Source organism: Stegastes partitus, unplaced genomic scaffold, assembly GCF_000690725.1.
Source record: "Stegastes partitus isolate 25-593 unplaced genomic scaffold, Stegastes_partitus-1.0.2 Scaffold1758, whole genome shotgun sequence".
Taxonomy (NCBI): domain Eukaryota; kingdom Metazoa; phylum Chordata; class Actinopteri; family Pomacentridae; genus Stegastes; species Stegastes partitus.
The window spans coordinates 40471-55145 of NW_007579489.1; the positions used below are offsets into that span (position 1 = coordinate 40471).

Genomic DNA, 14675 nt, shown 5'->3' on the forward strand with positions numbered 1-14675 from the left:
TTAACTTAAATGTACATTATGTACTTTTATTAAAATATGTTAATCAGTCACTTCCCCACACAAATATGCCTGAAAGACCTTGAGGAAATCACATACCACAGTTTGGTTTGTTATGTTGAAAAAATATAAAATATGGCTTCACAATATAAAAAAAAAATGCACTGCCCCAGTTCCCTTTTACAAAGAAATGTACTCCGCAAGGAGCCACATAATAGCACCGTGATGAATTACACTCCAATATACATCACATAACAGATAATCAGAACAACAAAATTACAACAACAATCAAAAATTACACAACAAATTGAGGTTTGATGACAACACAGAACAACGTGGTGGGTGAATGCTGCTGAAAGATGATTCCACTGATAATAATGTTTGCATTGTGTGTAATTGTGTATAGATGAGAGTTGAGTGCATAAATCGATGATGGTATGAACAGACATGGAATGAAACTGTGAGAGCACCATTTACTCCTTCAAAGAGGAAAGTGAAAAATGTGAGTCACTGAGAGGATGTTAGCAGTCACTGCTTGAATGCACTTTTCTTGACAATACAGCCTGAGAGTTGACTGTGCGAACGCATGAGATCAATGTGTGACTTACAGATGGACAAAGTGAGTGAATGAATGTGCGACTAAAAGAAGGAATGTGTAGATGAAGGAACACTGTTGTAGGCATACTGACTTATAAATATGTGGTCTCGAGTGTAGTTTTCTCCCTGCATGTAAAAAAAATGTCCATGGCTCTTTGTCCTATTAAATTACTCCTGTTGCTGGCTCCCCCCTGACTTGGTTAACCGTTGTAGCAGATTGGGCCAACTTGGAAACCGAATTTCTGGTTCCCGTTTCCAAAATCGGACACGGCCACATCGATGATGGGAAGCGTGTTGGACAGGGGAGCGTCAAATTCCAACACCGTCCTCTCCTGCCCTGAGCGTGTCTACAGCAGACAAAGACAACTCAATAACCCCCAATAACAAAAAAAAGAGTCTGGGTGTGTGTGTGTGTGTTGACACTCGGACGTGTGTCTGCGTTGCTCACCTGACACCCGTCGTACAGCGCGCTGATGTAATGTGTGTTCTCGTGCGTTAGCTCCTCTCCGTTGCTGCCTCTGAAGCGCAGTGCGTGTTGGTGGCTGTAGGTGGCGGTGTGCAGCCAGGCGGCCGAGTTGAGGCAGTGGTAGGTGAAGGTCTGCTTGGCCGTGGCGCTCAGCAGTTTTAGGAAGTTCAACTGTACAATGTGGACTGGAACGCTGTCTGCCCCGGAGTAGGTAAACTGGAGGAGAACACCAGGATCGTTAGCAACAGTGTCATGCTATGGAAACATACAATAAACATACACAGAGAGTAGCCATGTGCGGATTTAGTCCTAAATTTCAGCCAGCAAAAGAAAACGTGCCGAGCATATTGACACTAAATTTGATTTACATTAAACTGGCAATATTTCGGCACAATTAAACAAGAAATCGGCACAATTTTGGTAAACATTCGTAGCGTACTAGCATAAGTGCCTACAGGTTTATGATACTGACTGTGGCTTTAAGTCCACAGGTGGCTGGTGGCGGTTGATGAAAACTCAGCTTGTCATGTCCGTCAAGTTTCTGTTTCATATTTGCACATTTCATGTCTTGTCTTTCCTGTTTTGTTCTGTAATCACTAACCTGTTGTCTCTGCTTTAGTTTCACTTCCCCCACGCCCTTACCCGTCTCGTCACACCTGCTCCCTGATTGGTCCCCTCACCTGTTTCCCATCCTCCCTCATTACCTCTTGTATTTTACCCTGTGTGTCTCACGGTCTCGTTGTACTTCACGGTCCTCGTCCCAGCATTTCATAGTCAAAGTCATAGTCTGTTTTGTGTACGACCTTGTTTCTGCCTTCGACCTTGCCTTTTTGCCTCTCGTCTTTGGATACCTCTGCCTTACTGATTGATCATCTGTGTACCGAACCCTGCCTGGTAATAAACCTACTTTTCTACCCGAACCTGTGTGTGCTGTGCAATTGTGTCCACCTGTTAGTGAGTTCTTGACACAGCAGGGTTATTACAATTTATCCAGAGGAAAACATTGATGCTCTCTCTATATTTCATGGTAATCCACAAAACAGTTGTTGAGACAGCTCATGGTGAGAAGTCAGAAGATCACCAAGTCAGTAGGAATCATCCCAGATGCCTGTTCAGGTTTTCATGGTAGCTATGTGATATTTTTTGAAACATTTCAGTCTGACTCATACGTAGAGCCATGCTGCTAGTTTAGAGAAGATCGCTATGCACAGTACAACACATTTAAACATATTTGTAAAGGGTGCTGCAGGATAAAAGCACACCGCAGTCATCAGAAAACGATGGAAAAGCAAATAACCCCCTACCTAATTAGAGGAACAACAGGCCAGATGAAACATTACCAGTTCAGTGCTACAAAGGGGAGTCGTACAAAACTCAATGCCAATTCATTTTCATCAGTCCCTTATTAATATTAAAAATTCCCATCATGCCATTATTAATTAACTTCATTTAAAGTGCTTCACAAATAAAATTGGATTGGATAATTAAGATTAACTTCTGTTTCTGATGCAGTTTTCTTTATTAGGGAATCTTCTTCAAGTCTGCAACCCTTTGCATAATTCTTATATACTTGTGATGCTCAGAATAGACCAGCACCTGCCTCTCTCCGGGCCACAGCAGCCCCTTTACTGGGGCAACATTTTTTCAGTCTGTTCCTCACCTGGATCCACCTTCACGCAAAACACCTTGCGAAAAGAGCATTTTGTTTGCCTCTTAATGTTGGTATAAGCCTCTGCAACATATCTGGCCTGCAGAATCGCTCTTTGTCTTTGCATACAGAATTTCAATGGTCCCCCTTCACTCTATTTTAATAACATGTTGCCTAGTTTAGTACAAACTGCCAGCCCTTTGTTTTGTTTTACTTGCCACGATTATGTAGTGACTATAATTGTGATAATTCGTGCTTCTCACCTAATTAGCACTTCACACTTAAAAAAAAAAAATCTGTTTACTTTGCAGTGGAGCAACAAGGACACAAATCTATTCAGGGTTCCTGCCTTTGAAAACAGCCAATATTGTCTGTTCGAACAGCCAGCCAGGCCAAACATACCGCCACTCAGCCCCTCTCTGCTGGAATAGAAAGCAACTCCACCCCTACCCTCATCTTTGCACCCTTTGTTTTTTGTCATTACAATATGCGGCGCAGGAAATACGCACTGAAAAATGAACTGAAATCAGAAAACTTCAGACGGTGGAGCAGCTCCTGGTGCGCTCATCACTGATATGATCTGATTGCTGCCAACGTCTAACTTCAGATGGCCTGACGGTTTTGTATTAATCATAAAAACTGTCTGCCAACTGCTGAAAACTCTGCTTTGGGAATTCATTAATAAAATGAGAAACGCTTGTAGCTGGCGTTCAGCTGAATGCGTCCTACATTTGGAGAATTGTTGGTAATTGTGATTAAACTGTTTCACGTTTGAAGTCCATTAACCAACACAGACATAAACTGCTTATCACACTATACCTGTTTTCCTTTCCTGAATTTACTGTACCAGGTGCCAGGCTTCTCCCCTTTCCAGCCTGCTAGTTTTACCTGATGGCAAAAGGAAAAAAAAAAAATAAATTAGCTCAGAGTTCACAAACAGATGATGACTGAACCGTGTTTACGTCATTCAGCTGTAGGCAAAGTCTCCTGCTCCCTTTGAACCGTTAATCAAATGCTCTAAAAAGTGTGTGTGTCTGTGTTGCTGCATGTAAACTAACCGACTGAAACTTCTTGTCAGGGTACAAACACGTCTCTCCCTGCGCGGTGAAGTTACAAAACACCTTGAAGGAATCTCTGTGGCAGCCCTGGTTGGGATCTATCCAGTACTCACCTGAAGAGAGGCAACGAAAGAGACATCAGAAGAACCTAAAGGCTAACACCACAGCCAAAAACAAAAACACCAAAATCACACAGACACAGATGATATTGGGTGGAGAGGCAAACACGCAGAGCGCTAGAAAAACAGATAGGGAGAGAAAAATGAGTCTAGACATGCAGGCAAGACAGCTGTGATAAACAGATGGCCAGAAACACAAACTGATAACGTACCGTTGGGGAGCTCTGGGTGGAGGAGCCAGAGCTCTTTGCAGGTGCGGGCGGGGCTGAGGTACGTTCCATGCGGGTTACGCAGACCCTCCACCTCCACTTTCATGGAGGACAGAGATGCAAACACCTCCTCCATGCCTTGGCCTTCCTTCTCCTTCATCGAACCGTCCTGTGCCGCCTGGTCCCCCTGCATCCACCCCTCGTCTCCCCCGTCTATCGCCTCCTCCTCCTCCTCACCCTCCTCATTTTCAAGTGCAGCGCCATCCACCGAGGTGTCAGTTCTCCTTCTTCTTCCTCGCTCTGGCAGAGGTGATATCCCAGCTGCTGGCAGTCCCTGAGAGGAAAGGAGATGAATAAATGTCATTAAATGAGAGTTTGATCTTTGTGAACGCGTTAAATGTTTGTAAGCTGAACTCACTGGAGGTCCAGGAGGTCCTGCAGCTCCAGCATCTCCTCTGGGGCCAATCGGACCCTAAACAAGCACAGCAATGATCAGTTTGCATGGAATTATTAGGATCTAATAATGTCTTAACAGTGGGTATAAAGCTACCTGGTTTCCTTTGGAGCCCTTTAGACCAATAGCACCCTGTAAGAGAGGTGAGGGGTTAAAAGAAGAGATGAACAATGTGCCATCAATCTTGTATTTGTAGGTCATGTACAGTCAACACGATCCTGTATACTCACAGACAGACCCGTGGGACCAGGGGGACCGGGGGGACCTGGTGGGCCAAATGGACCCTGATGTTACACAGGAAAGAGATAAAACTGTCAGATGAAGTACATCAGCAGGAGGTCACGACTACAAGGCATTAGTGGCTAGATTAATACTGTGAATAATATGTCTGGCTTTAATCCATCTCTCTGACTTTTCTTTTTGTCTGTTGTCACTCGGACCAAAATTCCCCAAGAACGTCTTGCAAACGGATAAATTCACTGTTATTTTTGATCTTTTTATGGGACTGGATGACAATCATGTAGTCTTTAAAATGTGCACGACAGGATGGATCTTAAATTTGTATTTTTTGTGAAGCAAATACTTCTTGTCCTAATGCAGTCAAATTATATCCACTGTTCTTCTTTCTTGTCAGATCAGCTCAGTCTACATAAAGAAGCTGATGCGTAAGTTCAATAAGGATCTCTTCCCCTATTGGTCAATATAAGCTCTTCCTGCCTGTCTGCTCACTTTGTACCTTCCGTTTTCCCACGCTGTCAGAATCACTTTATTCTCAATTTTTGGTCCGGTGTTCTACCAGCCCATATTCTCAAAGTTAATCAGCCTATTGACTCTGTTCTTTAAATTCATTGTAATTCTCTTGACTCCCTTTCAGATTATCGATCGTGCATCCCTCCTCCTCCTCCTCCTCCTCCTCCTCTCCACCTCATCCAGGCTGTCCAGGACTCCACTACCACCAGCATCTAGACTCCTGAGTGTCCTCTTCTAAATTCACCCAGGACTCTGTTCTGTGAGGTCGTCTTTCACCAGAGCCTAACCGCCAAAATGTGCTTTGATTTATCAAGGGCCTGTTTCTGCAATAAATGTTGTTCTTTACTTCCCAATGATGTCTCCTTATTGAATCGTAATTAGGACTGCAAGAACCTCTATTGACACCTCTTAAACGAGGACTGCATGATTATTTGACCTGTGGTTAGCCTAAAGAAGACGATGCTGTCTGCCTGTGAAGCACTTGCATTGCTACAAACAGGCTTCAAACAGCTACATGACATAAGATGTGCTAACTATAAGGGGATAACACTTTGTAAATAAACTGGGGTAATACTGACTGATGGCATTTTTTCACATTTATTGACCACATTAAAATCATTGAGTGACTTCAATTCTACAACATCAACCAGTTTTTATGCTTGGTTGAAAGTTCAGCTGTATGTGAGTGTGAGTGTGTGTTTGAGAGTTTTAAACACCTCGTCTCCTTTAGGGCCCAGCAGTCCCTGGTTTCCTGGTAGGCCTCGGTCACCCTTCTCTCCAATGTCTCCTGGTGGCCCGATCAGACCTATTAGACCACCGTGACCCTGCACAGTTTATGGATAAATGACGTCAAAAACAAAGCCACAGTCGGGGTCAGTGTAGGTGCTTGTGTGTACAGTCTGCACGTACCTTGTCTCCCTTTTTTCCAGGGTCTCCCTTCAGTCCTGGTAGACCTGGTGGTCCCTGAAGGGATGAAGTTATGATGAGATAACACGTAGTCAGTACATCTGAAGTGCACATTTATCAGGTACGGGGTCATCCTACACAGCATATTATTGATAAACTCTGTATGTTATAATATTGATAAGAAGAATAATCAAATGTTTTGGGCAACACATTCTCTTTCTTTTCAAAAGTTGGGTCAACACCACTCTTGGTTCTGTGTACTAAGCATTAAGCCTAGCATCAAGACAACTGCTGGCCACACTCTGTCTGAAGGTAACAAAATCTGCTTTCCAGCACATCTACATCTAACTAATTAACACTGCTCCCAGTCGAGTAGTACTCTGTTACAAAAAAAATCCCTCCAATATACATAAAACCACAGTTTGTCATAATGTGTTAATTAGTGAGCTTTAGAGGTGCTGGAAGGCAGATTTTTTTTTGTCTCTGGACGGAGCTGGTCTTGCTGTTTTACTCTGTTTCCAGCCTTTATGCTGAGCTAAGCTAGCTGGCTGCTGGCCTTAGTTTTCTATTTACCACATGGATATGAGGTTGGATCAGTCTTTAAGTCTCAGCAAAAAAAAAAAAAAACAGATTAGCATTTCTCACAAAATGTTAAATTGTTACTTTAATGTATTTCAAAAATGTGATTTTTTTTTTTCAGTGTTCTGAAAAAACTACTGAGAATTTCTATTTGATGGGTGATCTTACCATGGGACCTGGTGGTCCTGTCTGACCTGGTGGTCCATTTAAACCCTGCTCACCCTGAAAGAAACACACACACAACAGAAATTATTGAACCTCCATTTTTTTTGTGTTCAGTCTTTCACTTCATGCATTTGCTGAATTAACTTACCGCAGGGCCGGGGATCCCTCTGAGACCCTGGGGACCAGGCTTGCCAGGGTGCCCCTGGCCGCCTACGGGCCCTGTCTTCCCAATGGGGCCCTCCAATCCCAGTGCACCCTGAAGTGACAGAAAGCAGGTCGACCTTCAGAGACTGTGAGCATTGTCAGAAGTTGTTATTCAGAGCTGTTGTTTCTAACTCTCACCTTCGCTCCTTTCAGGCCCGCTTTTCCTTCCTTCCCTGCTTTCCCCAAGTGGCCCTGAAAAACAACGTTTTAAGACATTTTAACCTGAATCTGTCACACATACACACGCACACACATACACGGAGAATGCATTAAGCAAAGCCCTCCCAACCTCAGCCTAACAGGGGACGAAGTCGGAATCTTCTGCTTAATTAAACAGTAAATAGAAAATGTGGACTCTGAGTACATCAGACGCTGATGCACAATGACAAAAAACACACAAACCCTTCGCCCAGGGGGTCCAGCTGGTCCAGGTTCTCCTGCTGCTCCTGGTGGTCCCTGATAAAGGTACAGAAACAGCCAGTCATTATGTTGTTTATTAACAGCATGTTTAAAGTGTGCAGTGTGCAGTGTAGAAAACAGGAGCTCACAGATTTTCCAGGGTCCCCGGTGTCTCCTTTAGATCCGGGGAGGCCGTCCACACCCTGGAGAGGAACGAGAGATTGTGGGCAGAGGTAAACACACAACAGCTTTTAAAGCAGTACAATGGGGGGGGAAAACAATGCAATAGACTGTTTGAGAAAACAACAACCAACATGTTACATAGCATTCAGTGGATAGTTTTCACTGCTAACATACCAGTTCTTAATAAGCACACAAGGACCTTTGCTTCGCTCCAAATCATGTAAAATAAATGGTGGCTCTGTGTTTTCATCTTTAGCTCGGCTTATTTCACATCTCCCCCTTCTACTGTTTCTTATAAATGTTTAACATTTTAGTTAGACCGTATTTACTTAACAGTAAATAGATCCTGCAAATGCAATGCCAGCCAGAAAGACGAAACAAAAATAACGGCCTTGAACTGAAAAAATCATGTCCTTTGTTACCAGACAGATCTCTTTGGTTGCAATCGCTCAGGTCTAATACTGCCAACAGAATGTGAATCAGTCATGAAGAAGGAGGGAAAGAGGAGGAAGAAAACAAAGTGCAGACACTCACATTGGGTCCAGCCTCTCCCTGCTGTCCGAGGTCTCCAGTCATACCTATAGGACCCTGTGGGGAGGCGGGGAGCTTGAGTGAGCACAGCATGACATTGCATGCTATAAATGTTTGAATGAGCTGTAGCTACGGATGCAGTGAAGCTGAGACACTTTGGTCGACAAAGCGTTGAACCAAAGTCTTCCTTTTAAGCCCTTTGAGACAGATAACTTTATCCAAAACATCATTAATAATACAACCTACACAATACCTAAAATGTGCAAATACTGCACTACTGCTTTGGATAATAAAACGTGCTCTTTCATGCTTCTTGCTCATTTTGCCAGAAGTTATTAAATGTACATTTTGTTATGAGTATATACATGTGCTGGTAATATTTACACAGCAATCTATATAAAGTACAGTTGAATATTTAAGGGTGAACTAACCACAGCATATCAATTGAATTATATTAGACTCAAAAGTTGAACGATAGCAGAAGGGTATCTTTGTTTTGTTTTTTTTCATCATTGTTGGATTTAGTCACTGCTTAACTACGTACAGAGAAGTTAGTTAATCTGACTATGCTGCTACTAGATTAATATTTCTCACTGAAGCTTCAGATAACAGCTCGGGAATAATCAGTATATTCAGTTTTAGGGTCAGCTGTAGATATCTCCCCAGATAAATTTCACTTGATATAAATATACAGATAAAGCATGTGATAGCAGCACAAACTGTATTAAAATGCACAGTATCATATTGTATTACAGTGGTGGTACAGGATATAACAGTGAGGTAGTGCTATGGGTTTTTTTTTTTTTAATGAGTGTTTCTCACAGCGTTGCCCTTGGCTCCGTCCTCCCCTGTGGGGCCCCTGGCTCCTGGAGGACCAGCTGCTCCTGAAGGGCCTGTATCTCCCTTCTCTCCCTGGTCTCCTTTGTCTCCCTGAAGTATCAAGGGAGCAAGAGATTATGATGGGTGGAGCGGAGGAGAAGAGCTAGAGAGTCTTAAAAACTGATAATGGTGGGGGCTCTTTTGAAGACATCTTTGATGAAGGAATGCCCCCCCGCCACCCCAAAGAAAGCAAACAAACTCACTAGCCTTCCTGGAGTACCGACTGGTCCGGGGTCACCTGCCTCGCCATCCTCCCCCTAAGGCAGGAGGAAATTTAGAAGTATAAGAAATACGGGAGGAAATCATTTGTGTGGGGTGTCAATATCTAAAAAGTGCTGTTATCGGTTTCTTTACCTTCTCCCCAACAACACCTGGCTGTCCTATCATCCCTGGTCGACCATTCGGCCCCTATGCAGCACAGAGATCAGGATATTTCCTCAGATTTAAAACAAGTGCTCAACTAAATGGGAATCCATAAAGATATCTGTGAGACTTACCTGTCCTCCAATAGGTCCTTGAGCACCAGTTGGGCCTTGTTGCCCAGGTGGACCCTAAAACCATGTGATGAGGAAGAAACAGTCTCGGGTAATTAATTTGTGTAAATGAATGAAAGAACTGTGATGCAGTAACAGACAGAAATGAAGATGTGAGCTCACCATTAGTCCCACATGTCCACTCTCGCCCTTTTCTCCTGGAAGGCCCGGCATGCCCTTGGAGAACACGTACAGGATTAGAGGATTAGAGTGTGGAGTTCAATGTTCACACCATCTCTTCAAAAAACATCACTTCAAGGTTCTGTACCCTGACAAATACAAGTCTTACCTGTAATCCTATTGGTCCTCTGGAGCCCTTGAAGCCACGGAGTCCCTCATCTCCTTTTGGACCATACATGCCCTGCTGGCCCCGGGGACCCGACAGTCCATCTACACCCTGGTACGCAGGGGAGAGTCACATGAGAATGTCTTTCTGACTTTGAAATGATTAAAGACCTTGTGAAAAGCTTTCTTTGCCTCCCTAACATGATGAAATTCCTGCTGAAACTGGTTGTTTGAGGAGGACAACACAGTCAAGTATTGATTGAAAGTACCGAGTAGTAATCATTCATGGCGTATTATGATTTGATAGGACTGGAAAAGGTAGGATTGTTAAAAATGTGTAAATTCTTTATAGGCTGGACTTTTAAATACACCTACTAGTAGTGGAAAATACAACTGTTTCTGTCACACGAAGAGTTAGATGAGAAAATCTACACCATTCTGCGTGGAAAAATGACATACATCATATTATACAGATCGTTATACCTGCTTATCTCTTGGAGGGTTGGAAGGTCGCTTACATTTTAATAAATATGCAATAAATTGAGGAAAACAGGTAGCATGTGTCCTTTCAAAGAAAAGAAGTCCACCTAATAGTACCTGTAAATAACACAATATGCAGGACCTGGTTTATTAAATCTGTACAAAGATCTACACATGCTAAAGCTACGCTATGCCAACCGTCTTGTGGCTGGGACATGACAGATGTATTTTTACTCTCTTCTAATTCTCCTCAACAACAGTGTGTGTGAAAAACAACATCTAACTGGATCCTAACTTGTGCAGCTTTTGGGATTCAAAAACCTCTCATCATATTGGTGGCACAGTGTGTTTTTGAGCTATTTCAGTTTTTAACACAGAACAAAGACAAAGAGAATACAAAGAGAAAAACAGACTCACAGGAAGTCCTGGCTGGCCAACTGGCCCCTGAGTGCCGGTGGGGCCTGGAGGCCCCTGTGAAGACAGACAGAGAGAGAAGTCAGACATGATCAGAGTTTCTAGTGTTATGGAGTACAGTCCATGCTGATGTACTTCTCCAGCTCCAGACTCACTGCTTCCCCTTTGTCTCCTTTGCTGCCTTTCTGCCCGGGTCCTCCTTGCTCTCCCTGTGGACACACACAGAGGCCACAAATTATCACCACAGTACAGACACACAGTCTCACTCATCTTCTCTGGCTCATGGACACACAGTTTACCTTATCCCCATCATCTCCTGGAGGTCCTGCAGGGCCAGTAGCTCCAGGCATCCCGACAGGTCCCTGATCTCCATCCTGACCTGCCGGTCCAATCGGACCCTTCTCTCCCTGGGATACAAATACACAATAAAGTGTTATTCTCCATACAAACAATAAAAACACACACAAGACACAACTGATCCAAATGAAGATGGATAACTTAAAATGTGGTCTCCGTTCCACCTCACTGATTAGGAATTTTTAGTTGTGTGCTATAAATATCAATAACGTTCAATGTCACAGACAAAGAATGAGTCTTAAGGGAGGACATAATGAAAGAAGCACTAAAGTAACACTGAAAAACACTGGATATAATTAGATGTAATTACAGGTTCCCCTTTCTCTCCCATTGGTCCAGGTCCTCCAATCGATCCGGCCCGACCAGGCTGTCCAATGGCTCCAGCTGGTCCTGGAGGGCCCCTCTCACCTGTCGGCCCCTACACACAGGAATTACAGCATGTTGGTCCTTGAATGTCTTGATAAATAAGAGCCCTAAAGCAATGAAGACTAAATATGGATGCAGGAAAATCTGCATGTAATCATAATGACGTTGGACACTGGTTTTAATTAAAACACATCATAACATGTGTTTTAAATACAATTCAAATATGTCATCTCAACTATCCAACAAACAAAACCCTGATTTAAGAAGAGAGACTGAACATGAACTGTAGAAATAAAGATGTGCTATAACTCACGATGGCTCCCGCAGATCCACTCGGTCCTGATCCTCCTTTCAGGCCAGGCGGTCCCTGGAAACATCACACATCATTTCTATTTTATAGCTCATATTATTTAGAATATTAAAAAACTCAAGTAATGTCTTTGGAGTGTGTTACCATAATTCCAGGTGCTCCTCTGCTCCCTCTGAACCCTTTCAGTCCTGTTGGACCATTCTTTCCAGATGTCCCTGGTAAACCTGGATCACCCTGAGATTTAAGAAGTACAATCAGAACACAAATAACAACTCTATGAGAAAACACCGATGACTGGGACTCGAGTATGCAGGCTGACCTTTCCACCTTCTTTCCCAGCAGCCCCAGGTAAGCCGTGCTCTCCAGGCCCACCTGGTGCTCCTGGATGACCTCGATCTCCTGTTGGGCCAGGTTCTCCTGATTTGCCCTGAAACACAGACATGAAAGCCACTTGGTGAGTCACACTAATAAACTGAGGAAGGACAAGGAAGAAGTATTTCTACATTACTGTGCTGATTCGCTGACTGGTGTTTGTGCTTACCTGTGGTCCCACAACACCTGAGGGTCCTGGAGGTCCCGTCTTCCCTTGGAATCCCTGTATTCGGAGAAAACATTTTTATAGTGTGTGTGCCTTCATTAATCATTGACCTCTTGTGACCTCACTCACCGGCTCTCCTCTTTGACCTGGGTGACCTGGAAGTCCATCCTTCCCAGCTGGACCCTACAAACACACGTACGGTGGGACAAAGGGAAGAAATGAATAGAAGTTCAGGATGTGAAAGATGAGCTGCCAAAAAATAGCCTGAATACATTTCTCTCTGCTTGCATTTTATTCATTCATTATTCAAATATTGAAACATGAACGCAAGAACTGTTCCATCCAGCAATCGCTGTGTGTGGTTCAGAGTATATGACAAGAATTTCCTCCCAGAATACTCTCAGACAGAAAAATGAAGCGATTTCTGATCACAAAATAACCAATCTCCTCTCCTGATGCAGTGCAAAATGTAGGAAACCTGCAGTCAGCATCAAATGAAAGTACCACAGCTGCTCAAAGCCACAATATAAAGAAATCACAAACATTTTTTATATTGGTACAACCTGCCCCTGGGTCCGGGATTTAGTCATATTTTTGAAACTAGAAAAACTTTTTTTGATAAATCATCTTATTCACTCTCTTTATTCCACATAATGTCAGTTTTTTTTATTTCTCACTTGTGGAACTGCACTGTCCTTGATGCGTTGCCGACATTGTTAACCTGATGTTCATGCCAATAAAGCTCTCTGAATTGAAATGAAATGAATTGAATTGAATTGAAAATTTGACTTCTAGTATTCACTCACTTAGAGAGCATCTGTTTGCAAAGGTCTGGCACCTTTACAAACACTGCGTTCTGACTTTGAAAGCTTGCAGATAAATGTGAGGGGTTTTATTCCTGTGTGCAACACTGAGACCTTGAACTGACTTATGGACTTTTTCTTTGGTGGATTCTTTCTCCCGGCAAACGAGTAATTAGAGTGGGTGCAATGGTGGAGTAAATCTTTATCCTGACACACACACAGTTCAAAATAAAAATAACGGTTACGTTTAATACACAGTAATCAGGTCTATATTTGTGTGTGTTTAATACTGTGAATGTATGTGAATCTGTGCTTTGTCACTCACACTTGATCCTTTAGGTCCTGGCTCTCCATTCCTTCCTTGCGGCCCTTGAGGTCCCTAAAAAGCATAACCAGCCAATAAACAGGTAAACAATCAATCCTTCTACTGATCAGATGATATCATATATCAGCAGTGTTCATGTTACCCTCTCTCCAGGGGATCCTGGGGGCCCATCATGTCCTGAAGCTCCCTATAAAAACATAAGAGGTGAGAAAAGCATGGAGGCAGTGTTGGATAGAAATATTGAAGCACAGGTAGCAGCGTTGTTATTGGCTGAGAGGAGAGTCAGCTGACCTTTTCTCCAGATTTCCCAGTTGGTCCTTTTGCCCCCCTGGCACCTCGTGCACCCTGTCAAAGAAGAAACAAGAAGGGGTGGTTCAAGAAGTGCAGTGAGGCTACTCCATATTCTTCATATATATAGTGTGTCATTTTAACCAAGATAGCAATTAGCATTAAATAAACAGCACAGTCAATACGTTGGGCTTTGTTACACTGTCAAACCTGTGTGGAAGCTGAAAGCTAAAAAAATAACCTATTTATTCTGTTAAAAATTACAAGCTGTGAAGTATTTCTTTAACATTGTTTTTGTTGTATTTGCTTCTTTTAGAGAGTAAAGCGAAACAGGAAACATTTGGAAGCAGAGCAGGGGAATGATTCAGAGTGAAGGTCCACCAGGCTGAGAATTACACTAGGCCTGACTGCTGATGGCATTTGCGCTCATGTGGTATACACTGTAAACTCTCAGCTATCAGATCTCTCTGCATGTGTCATATATTTTATGCATAAGTGCAATTTAAGTTATAAAATGTGGAAGAAAGATGTTTGACCTTTTCAGAAACACCCATGAAAGAGTTGTTCTGCAAGAAATCCGCTGGCCTGGAGCTCAACTTTGTGTCGATTCAACTGTGTTTGACTTGTATTTAAATGTCAAACAATATAAGGGAAATGACTTTGGGAAAAAGACAATATCTGTTTTGAGACAGCACTTACATTCGGACCCCTCTGGCCTGCGCTGCCTGGTTGTCCTGCAGGACCCTGTGTAACAGCACAAATGCAGCATTATTATTGGACAAAGTCTGCTATCCTGATATAACATCATCATCTTTTCACACTCTCTACTCAC

The 14675-nt window shown here is 43.0% G+C and overlaps 1 protein-coding gene across 1 annotated transcript in view; it reads right to left on the minus strand.

Moving 5' to 3' along the window:
* Positions 1 to 14675, minus strand: part of LOC103372454 (collagen alpha-1(XI) chain-like) — a 33397-nt gene continuing 18722 nt past the window's right edge. Inside the window, exons 32-66 of the mRNA XM_008302109.1 lie at positions 14543 to 14587; positions 13847 to 13900; positions 13698 to 13742; positions 13556 to 13609; positions 12557 to 12610; positions 12431 to 12484; positions 12209 to 12316; positions 12034 to 12123; positions 11893 to 11946; positions 11524 to 11631; positions 11156 to 11263; positions 11012 to 11065; positions 10860 to 10913; positions 9967 to 10074; positions 9801 to 9854; positions 9642 to 9695; positions 9499 to 9552; positions 9348 to 9401; positions 9088 to 9195; positions 8269 to 8322; positions 7701 to 7754; positions 7555 to 7608; positions 7291 to 7344; positions 7097 to 7204; positions 6952 to 7005; positions 6208 to 6261; positions 6015 to 6122; positions 4779 to 4832; positions 4645 to 4680; positions 4513 to 4566; positions 4098 to 4428; positions 3767 to 3879; positions 3528 to 3596; positions 1043 to 1276; positions 1 to 941 (exon numbers count right to left, since the gene is read on the minus strand). Coding sequence (XP_008300331.1) covers positions 795 to 941; positions 1043 to 1276; positions 3528 to 3596; positions 3767 to 3879; positions 4098 to 4428; positions 4513 to 4566; positions 4645 to 4680; positions 4779 to 4832; positions 6015 to 6122; positions 6208 to 6261; positions 6952 to 7005; positions 7097 to 7204; positions 7291 to 7344; positions 7555 to 7608; positions 7701 to 7754; positions 8269 to 8322; positions 9088 to 9195; positions 9348 to 9401; positions 9499 to 9552; positions 9642 to 9695; positions 9801 to 9854; positions 9967 to 10074; positions 10860 to 10913; positions 11012 to 11065; positions 11156 to 11263; positions 11524 to 11631; positions 11893 to 11946; positions 12034 to 12123; positions 12209 to 12316; positions 12431 to 12484; positions 12557 to 12610; positions 13556 to 13609; positions 13698 to 13742; positions 13847 to 13900; positions 14543 to 14587 — 2892 coding nt within the window. The 3' untranslated portion in view covers positions 1 to 794. The remainder of the gene's footprint in view (positions 942 to 1042; positions 1277 to 3527; positions 3597 to 3766; positions 3880 to 4097; positions 4429 to 4512; positions 4567 to 4644; positions 4681 to 4778; positions 4833 to 6014; positions 6123 to 6207; positions 6262 to 6951; positions 7006 to 7096; positions 7205 to 7290; positions 7345 to 7554; positions 7609 to 7700; positions 7755 to 8268; positions 8323 to 9087; positions 9196 to 9347; positions 9402 to 9498; positions 9553 to 9641; positions 9696 to 9800; positions 9855 to 9966; positions 10075 to 10859; positions 10914 to 11011; positions 11066 to 11155; positions 11264 to 11523; positions 11632 to 11892; positions 11947 to 12033; positions 12124 to 12208; positions 12317 to 12430; positions 12485 to 12556; positions 12611 to 13555; positions 13610 to 13697; positions 13743 to 13846; positions 13901 to 14542; positions 14588 to 14675) is intronic.